This window comes from Papaver somniferum, chromosome 6, assembly GCF_003573695.1.
Source record: "Papaver somniferum cultivar HN1 chromosome 6, ASM357369v1, whole genome shotgun sequence".
NCBI classification, from domain to species: domain Eukaryota; kingdom Viridiplantae; phylum Streptophyta; class Magnoliopsida; order Ranunculales; family Papaveraceae; genus Papaver; species Papaver somniferum.
Window position 1 is genome coordinate 9,470,518 of NC_039363.1, and position 9,633 is coordinate 9,480,150.

The 9,633-nt window shown below is 36.2% G+C and overlaps 2 protein-coding genes across 2 annotated transcripts; both read left to right on the forward strand.

The window, feature by feature from the left end:
- The first annotated feature begins 305 nt into the window (after window positions 1-305).
- LOC113290448 (probable E3 ubiquitin-protein ligase RNF144A-A) lies at window positions 306-950 on the forward strand. Its single transcript, XM_026540054.1, has one exon. The coding sequence runs from the start codon at window positions 306-308 to the stop codon at window positions 948-950; it is 645 nt and encodes a 214-aa protein (XP_026395839.1).
- A 7,308-nt stretch (window positions 951-8,258) lies between these two features.
- Window positions 8,259-9,117, forward strand: LOC113290449 (probable E3 ubiquitin-protein ligase RNF144A-A). The gene is made up of 2 exons (XM_026540055.1): window positions 8,259-8,871; window positions 9,029-9,117. The coding sequence occupies exons 1-2, from the start codon at window positions 8,259-8,261 to the stop codon at window positions 9,115-9,117; spliced, it is 702 nt and encodes a 233-aa protein (XP_026395840.1).
- Window positions 9,118-9,633: the final 516 nt, after the last annotated feature.

Genomic DNA, 9,633 nt, shown 5'->3' on the forward strand with positions numbered 1-9,633 from the left:
ATAGTTCTAATGATATCCTTCGGACGTCGGCAACATATTTGCAGATACTGCTCGAGATTGCAACAAGAGCTCAATAGGGCAAAGCGTATCATTCACGCAAAGGTACATAATCTATACTACAATTTTGATTTATTTGGAGACTTCGAGTGATTTCAGATATGCCTTGTAGTATTTTAGTTTAATACGGAATTGTCTTCGTGTCATGGAAACCCTAAAAACAGAACTTCCACAATTGTGCTTATTTGATGATAAACACAGCCCCTAGAAACATAACTTCCACCTGCTAGTTGCTACCATATTGAAGAATGGAAAAAATACAAGATGAAAACTCTAATATCCCCGCTTCTAGCAGTTCGGCAAGTAACAATGACAATTGTTTTTTCACATGCGGTATATGTTTTGGAAAACTTCCATTGGAAAGGAAATTCAATGGATGCTGGCAGCATCCTTATTGCACTAATTGTGTCGCTAAGTATATCGAAGCACGGGTGATTGACGGCAACATCTCAGAGATAACATGCCCTAAACTCAACTGTAAAGTCATGTTGGATACTTCATCGTACCAGTCAATTCTCCCTCAAAGTGTTTTCGAAAAGTGGTGTCGTGCTCTTTGCGAATCAGTAGTACTTTTAGATGCATCAAAAGGTGGGGTGGCCTATGGAAGATCTTACTGCCCTTATCCAAATTGTTCCGAATTGGTTTTGAATGAATGTGTTGGAAATTATAGCTCGGGTAAGATTACAGAATCAAGCTGTCCTAGTTGCAAAAAGCTTTTCTGTTTCCACTGCATGGTTCCATGGAAAGAGAAACATCAGTGTAGTAGCAGCGGCGAGATTGTAATCGACGTCGACAGAAAAGATGATTCATTGTTCGTGGAGATTGTTAAAGAGAAGAGATGGAGACGGTGCCCATCTTGCAACCATTACGTTGAGCGCAGGGGGGGGTTGTAACAAGATTAGATGCAGGTATTTACATTCTACAATCGCATGTCATCTTCAGCCGGTTTTTTAACGTCTTGTTAGTTTTTGATTTAGCTAAAATATGGAACCAAGCTTGAAAATCCATCTCAGAATAGGGCATTTATGGTACCTAATTAAAATTTTTATTACAGGTGTAACACAGTTTTTTGCCACGACTGTGGAAGCATTAGCGATCCATGTATTTGCGGCAAAGAACAACAGCGGCTTGAGGCGATTCGGCGCGAGCGTGAGCGGATTTGGCGTGACCGGAAAAGGCAGCGTAAGCGGATTTTTGAGCGGGTTGTAATCAGTTTCGTGATGCTTTTCCTATTGGCTTTCTTAATTATAATTTTGGCAGCAACTGGGGTGATTTTCCCCATAAGAAATTGACAATAGTAAAAAGCAATAGTTTTCCATTGGCAATTGAAGCTCCAAGAACAAAAGGGCTAAGTGGTGGCTAGGTTATATGAGATTTTGGGACCAAATGGAATTTCATGTCTCGGAGTAGATATGCTCGGGAAATAATGAGGGAGGTTGTTTCCAAAAACTCGTTACTAGAAGTTGTGAGTGTTCAAGAAGAAGGGTTGTTAGACTCTAGATTGTGGATGATGGATAGAAATAATATGATTGATGCTTATGGAAAGAAAGGAACTCTAGAGTTTTCAATCTCAAAAGAGAAATTTGGAAGGTATCAACATAGATATTTAAATTCAAGCTTATTTTGGGCAGATTCAAGGACCAACATTGCTTTATGAGACTCGAGTTTCTATCGCCCGGTTTGAGTTGGATACATAGGTTTTTCTTACCTTCACTTGATTCTTGTTTTTTTTTTTTTTTAAATTAATTTTTTTGGGTGATCGATTCTGAACTCGGACACTTTTGTATTATGTGGGTCGTATTTGTATTTATTGGGTTGAGGTACCCCTTTTAAATACCTTTTTCTCAATGAATATTTTTTTCTTTAACTGATTAAAAAAAACATAAATTTAAAGAGTTAAAATTCTGAACGAAATAACTTACAAAGGGAAATGTTGAATTCACGCATACAGAAGAATAACGGTATATAGTACATGGGAAAAAGATCACTTGAAATGCGTTTATACTCGATTAGTTCATAAGGTTTATGCATTCTTTATAGATAACGGAGGAGACGCCAAGATGATGCATTGCCAATTGTACTCGGTTAGTTCATAAGGTTTATGGATTCGTTATTCATTGCATATCTTTGGATTACCAATATGTGTGAGTTAGTAGAACCGATCATAATTTTGTTATGTATCTTGGTATCACTAATCACAGTGCCTGACTTATAATTTCGTATGACTACTTTTAATTAATTAGTGTAACCGACCCTAAGTAATCACCTAAGACAGTATGATCGATATTTGTAATTGGTGTGACCGATCCTAGTAATTGGTGTGACCATCACAAGAGCTTGTGCAATCGATCCTTGTAACTGGTGTAACCGATCCTAGTGACTGGTGTGACCGATCATAAGTAGATACCATATAGAGAGGTAACAGATCCTACCTAATTATTTTTATAAGGTAGTATGGTCTCTACCGGATTATTTTTTATAAGATAATTGGTGTAGCCGGTCCTGGTAACTGATGTAACCGATCCTGGTAACTGATGTAACTTGTCCTGGTAACTTGTGTGACCGATCCTAGTGATTGGTGTAATCGATCCTACCTGATTATTCTTATTAGGTAATATCGATTCCTACCTAATTATTTTTATAAGGTAGCACCGATTACATTGAACTTCAAGATGTCAACATACTTTGAACACGAACAATAACTTCGAGAAAAGTCCACAAACAACACCTAGACTCCACAATCACAACCACGCTATGGGAAGACTTTGAACAGTCTCTGAGTTACATTTGTGCATTCGGTTTGTGATTCTCAATTTCAGATGTGATTTTTTTAAATTATTTTTCAAATATGAATTCCCTAGAATAATCTCAGATAATGCTTCCATTCTAGTCTCTTTCAGCGCTGGGGCTGACAACTTGCATAAACCATGCCATTTTATGTCAATGTGAACTAAGGATAATTCCTGCAAAAAAGTCATAGAAAAAGCCTGGTCACTACAAGTTAGGGGATCAAAATCCTTTCAACTCAAATAAAAGTTGAATCATGCTAAAATCAAATTTGAGATTATGGAATAAAATTTCTTTTGGAAACACAAATGTCTCTCTTTAGGATACTAAATCTGAAATTCATTTGGTTCAAACAAACAATCCAGGGGATACAACGAAGATTGTTGACCTAAATCATAAGTTGTCACACTTGTATTCTCTAGAAGAAATATTGTGAAAAGATAATCTCGGAATTATGGCTAAATGAAGGGTATAAGAACATGCCTTATTTCCATAAATGCACTTTATTTAGAAGGAAAATGAATAATATATCCTGGTCAAAACCAGAAGCGGTAACTGGTTGACTACAAGAGAAGTCATTAGAGATGAATTCATCTCATACTTCAATCAACCATAAAAAACTTCTGATCCTAGCGACCAGGATGTGGAAGTAGATATTTTCAAAACAAAATCGTCTAGTCTAGATAATGACATCCTGGAAACACCAATATCCAATGATGAGACTAGAGTGGATTCTTTCCAAATGGGGTAAAAAGAACCAGGCAGATGGCTTCACTGGTTTTTTTTACCCGTCTTATTGGGATGTTGTAACTCAAATGGTCAAACAGTTCTTTGAGACTGAACATCTACTTACTCAATTCAACCACACTAACTTAACTTTGATACCAAAGAACCCTATGGCTGAATCTACAGATCAACTTAGACCTATCTGTTTATGCAATTTTGTCTATAAAGTGATATCCAAGACTCTTTCTAATAGGATGAATCCTTTGACGACAAAGTGATTTGACCTAATCAAAGTTCCTTTATTACTAAGAGCCAAATCTCTGATAATGTATCTTAGAATATAAGCTTATAGATTCTATAAAAAAATAAATTTTAAGAAAATAAGTGCAACCCATTAAGATGGACATGTCCAAGGCATATGATAGACTGGAATGGTTATTTTTAGCTAAAACAATGACAAAATTAGAGTTCAACCAAAATGATTAGACTAATTATGAACTGCATAAGTACAGTCTCATACTATATTTTTCTAATTGGAAGTCCTATTGGAAATTTTAAACAGAAAAAGGCTTAAGACAAGGGGACCCTATGTCCCCTTATCTATATATAATACGTGGTGAAGCCTTTACTTCATACATAAAACATCTGGAAGATACTAACCTGGTACATGCATAAAATTGCTAAGTCTTCCTTCAATTAGTCATATTTTATTTTTAGATGACATCCTTCTCTTAACTAAGGAACTATCCCTGATTTTTATGCTATCAGAAATTACCTACAAAATATTGTAATGCAAGTGGTCAAGAGATTAATTTCAATAAGTCAGGATTTTTTTAGTTCAAAAGTCCATTTATGGCATAAGAAAATGTTAGCCAAAATTCTAAACATTACTTCTCTTAATCTATGAGAGAAATATTTGGGAACACATGTTGCTATCATCCTAAAATCTAAGACCCAAACTCATCTCTCTCTGTTGATTGCAGTGGAGAAAAGGGTGAATAATTGGCTAACTCAATTTCTATCCCGGCTGGTAGGTCTACACTGGTAAAGCATATAGGCCAAGATATGTCACTTTACCAAAGACTACTTTCCTAATTCCTAAAAGTATGTGAAACGACATTGACTCTCACCTCAGAAGATACTGGTGGGGAGAGGATTTGAACTCAAAAAAAGAAAATTGCATATCATTGCTTGGGAAAGTATCTGCAAAACAAAGAAAGAGGGTGAACTAGGATTTAGGATAAGTGAGATAAATAATTTATCCTTGATGGCTAGAAGTGTTTGGAAATTAATCGAAAATCCAACATCTCTTCTAGCACAAGTTCTACAATCAAAATACTATGCAAACTATGATATCTTGAATTCTGTATGTCCTGATAAAGCTTCATGGGTATGGAAATGTCTACATAATACAATGAACAAAATCGAACCATTTATCTCATGGGCAGTGGGGGAAGGAAATTTCATAGACCCATGGTATGATAATTGGATACCAGGGAAAGGAGCAACTCCAAAAGCAAACTCAATCCCTAACAAGAACTTAAAATCGAGTGACCTAATTAATCAGGACACAAGATCATGGGATACAACAAAATTATAACTTTTTTTTGATCAATCTTCAAAAGAGATGATTGAAAAATCCCTCCTAGCTGACAAAAGAATTTGGACTCCAATTAAAGAGAGAGTGTTTACTACAAAGTCTTCTTAGTTCACCCTAAGTGTGAGGGGGATGACTCTAACTCTGACTTATGGAATGCAGTTTAGAGACTTAAGGTCCCTGCAAGGATTCAAATCTTTGTATGGAAGGATCTAAAAGGTGCACTAGCGAATGAAATCCTATATATAGAATCCACATATTTGAATATATTTCTCCTAAATGTAAATTGGAGTCAGAATCATTTATGCATGATTTAGTTACCTGTAAAAAGTTGACAAAAGTGTGGAAATTTATAAACACCATAAGTGATCAATTCCAAGATTTTACTTTTAACAGTGGGTCAAATTCTGGTTGCAACTGAACCTTACCAAGATCAAGCATCAAAAGTGGAGAACTTGCCTTTGATTGTAGTTGTTATATGGTACATCTGGAAAAATCGAAATTGAATTATACATGGAAATAATCAAGAAGAACCAATTACAATAATTTCAAGAGATAAATCCATGATGTTGAATATCTTTAAAATACCTATATATCATCAATCCAATTTCTGCAATAACTCCAAATTAATCAACACCTTCCCACTGGATGGCCCCACCGAAAAACTCGTTGAAGATTAACATTGATGGTGCTTAAAATCCTAAAATGGAAATTGGGGGAATGGGTTTTTAAGTAGAGGTTCTTTTCATCATTTCATATATGCAAAGTCGAAGAACTTGATTTTCTTTTCAGCAGAAAAGCAAAGAGGCCTAAAGAGTTGCGAAGAAATTAAAGATGGATCGGATTATAATTGAAGCTGGTGCTGTCGAAGTTATTGATAAGATAAAGAGATAAAATATCCCGGGGAATCAACGAACACATAGTTGTATCAAGATATCAGATACCTAATCCCTAATTTTCATTCGATATCTTTTAGTTTTGTTAATCGTACCTGTAAGGTAAAAGAAAATGTAAACCAAATGGTTTGGTCTATGCCACCAGTTTGGCTCATCCCTACCCTGTGTGGCGATTTCAATAGGGGACCATATGGAGTTCTTTTTTTCTTTATTTTTCCTATTAAAAAAAAATTCATTAATAGGCTGTTTGGAAACACATCAAGAAGTTGCTTTTTGATTTCTGGAAGTAAAAAAGTCAGAAGTTAGTTTGGGTACACAATTTCAGAATGACTTCTAAAAGAAAAAATTTAATTTTTTATGAAGCAAAATGTTTTTGTTTCTGACTTGTGCTCCTGATTTCTATTTCTAGATATCCAAGCGCGCTATAAAGGATCGTTTCACTTCTTTTTCCTATCTTCGGTAACTCTATAAATTGGTCATCAAAAAGATTGATAAGCAACTCACGGTGCTATTGTTTGGTTTGTGGTAACTCTTTTATACAAAAACAATTAACAAAAGTATATTGTTTTTGATTTTGTTGGTAACTCTAATATTGAAAATCATTACCTGAACTTTTAGCGTGTGCCAAAATATTCGGGACAACGGGAGTGATGATAATCCACGAAAAAAAAATGAATTTAAACTCTCTTCACGAGATTGTTGACCTGCAAAAAATATTGATATCCCTCTAGGAGTCACATCACAAAAAGTTGTGGGATTTTTCTATTTTATCCAAACTAATGTTTTGGGTACTAATCCTAGAAATATTTAATTTTAGTTACAACAACAAAACTGTTAACACACTAAAAAGAAAAAACCAAAAGAAAGGGCCAAAATGGATGAACCCTATTACTACGAGGGTCGGGTTTTTTAGTGTTATTGTTTTCCGATACTTATAGGATTGATATTTTATGGGTTTAAAGTACATTTTATTTGAACTTTCGAAAAAAACAAAGAAACCCTAAATTTAAATAACCTTGAGAAGATCAAAATCAGAAGAAAAACCTCAACTATATCATCAGTAAAGAAATCAACCTACTGATAAATATGAAATTGAAATCACTAGACCATATAGACCTCAAAAGATCTTTGCTCTTCTCTGAATCAGAAATCGAGAGAATGAAGAAAAATGGTTACACTATCTTTATACATGTGAGGGCGATTCAGCCATTTAAAAAATATCTTGCAAGTCCTTCAGCGGAGTTGACCTAATTTTGAGTTCAAAATTTAAACCTTTTCTTAAATAGAAGATCACCAGTCAATACGGGTTTAGTGGATGGACCTGTCATTAAACAGGCCCATAAATATAGTACCCAATGGTAATTACTACTTTACTTAGAAATAGATTAAAACAATTACTTGACAAGAAAACTCTCACCGGGAACTCGAAGGGAACAAGGAAATGGTGATTTTGTGGGATTAGAATTTATGAATCTGTTAGAATACGGGCATCCAACTCAAAACCAATTGGCAATAAGTGGAGTAGTTCCACACTCCTATGGACTGCTGTATGGTTGCCCTGCCTTCTTGGGTCTTACTGGGTCTCACGTCTCATACAGGACTTGGCTGTGATACGGGCATCCAACTTACAACCAATTGGCAATGAACGGAGAGGCCCTAAGAGATTATAAACCGCAGGATCTTAGCTGCCCAGACAATGTGGGACTAATAATCTCAACACGCCCCCTCACGTGTAGCCTCGTTGGGTCTAACACGTGGACAATTAAATCGGGTGATGCGGTGTAAAGGTGCGGTCAAATGACTCGACACAAATAGTCTGCTCTGATACCATGTTAGAATACGAGCATCCAACTCAAAACCAATTGGAAACAAGTGGAGTAGCTGCACACTTATATGGACCGCTGTATGGTTGCCCTGTCTTCTTGGATCTTACTAGGTCTCACGTCTCATACAGGGCTTGGCTGTGATATGGGCATCCAACTCACAACCAATTGGCAATGAGCGGAGAGACCCTAAGAGATTATAAACCGCAGGATCTTAGATGCCCAGACAATGTGGGATTAATAATCTCAACAGAATCCCATAAAACATAACTCCGATGCCAAGTAATTTTGTTTCATTATAAATATGAAATATATACGCTTATTCGGTGACAACGATTAGCCCCTAAAAGCTTAACTTCCACCTGCTACCATATGGAAGAACCGCTTCTAACAAGTTCAGCAAGTAACAGTTGCAGTAGATTTTTCACATGCAATATATGTTTTACAGAACTCCCATTAGAAAGTAAATTCAAGGGATGCTGGCATCCTTATTGTACTAATTGTGTCGCTAAGTATATTGAAACACAGGTGATTAACCACAACATCTCGAAGGTAACATGCCCTGAAGTCAAGTGTAATGCCATGTTGGATGCTTCATCGTACCAATCATTTCTCCCCAAAAGTGTTTTCGAAAAGTGGTGTCGTGCTCTCTGTGAATCAGCAGTATCTTTGGATGCTTCAAGAGGTGGGGTAGCCTATGGAAGATGTTACTGCCCTTATCGAAATTGTTCCGAATTGGTTTTGAATGAATGTGTTGGATATTCTAGTTCAAGCAAGATTACAGAATCAAACTGTCCTAGTTGCAAAAAGCCTTTCTGTTTCCGTTGCATGGTTCCTTGGAAAGAGAAACATCAGTGCAGTAGTAATGGTGAGATCGTAATCGACATCAACCGTAAAGATGATTCATTGTTCATGAAGATTGTTAAAAAGAAGCGATGGAGACGGTGCCCGACTTGCAAGCATTACGTTGAGCGCTACGAGGGTTGTAAGATGATTACATGCAGGTATTCATATATGTCCTCTTCAGACGTTTTTTTTCTAACGTATTGTTATTTCTTGATTTAGCTAACTTGTTAACCAAGCTTTAAGATCCAACTCGGAACAGGAAATTAACTTATGCTACTTACAATTTTTAAACGCAGGTGCAGAACAGTTTTTTGCCACGACTGTGGCAGCATTTGGTTTAGCAGCACTCGATGTAATTGCCAACCAACTCGTACCTGGGAGCTGATTTTTCTGTTTGTTCTTGTATGTGCCGTGTGTCTATTGACGCTTTTTATGTGTGGTATAATGATTTATATTATTTTGGGGGAAATTGGCTTGATTCCATATGATCATATGATTACACAAGGAATTCACGGTTGAGGTATTTATACCCAACCAACTTGAAATGGTCGATCTTGTTGGCTTGGAATTTAATTTCTGCGGATGAGAGTTAGAAGTTTGTATTGTCTTTCTATTTCAATATTGCAAGTTCCTGTTAATGTAATTTCCTAGTACTGATCATCATTGATAAAGCATATATAACCAGTTATCCGCTGCTAACAGCATCCAAAAAGCCAAAGCTAAATTTAGCTTTTAACTTTAACTTTCCGCCACATCGCACAATGGCAGGCACCGATCCAAAGCCAGGCGCAATTATAATCGGTGCCCAGAAAATCATGTTTTCTGAAATCTGAATATAAATCACGGTTAGGTCAAGGGTGAATATTATAGGTACGGGTTAACAGACCAAATGCAGGACGAG

Coding starts and splice junctions, on each gene's coding strand:
- LOC113290448 (XM_026540054.1), top strand. CDS start 306: ATGGAAAAAATACAAGATGAAAACTCTAATATCCCCGCTTCTAGCAGT.
- LOC113290449 (XM_026540055.1), top strand. CDS start 8,259: ATGGAAGAACCGCTTCTAACAAGTTCAGCAAGTAACAGTTGCAGTAGA. Junction 8,872..9,028: donor CGTTGAGCGCTACGAGGGTT/GTAAGATGATTA, acceptor TTTTAAACGCAG/GTGCAGAACAGTTTTTTGCC.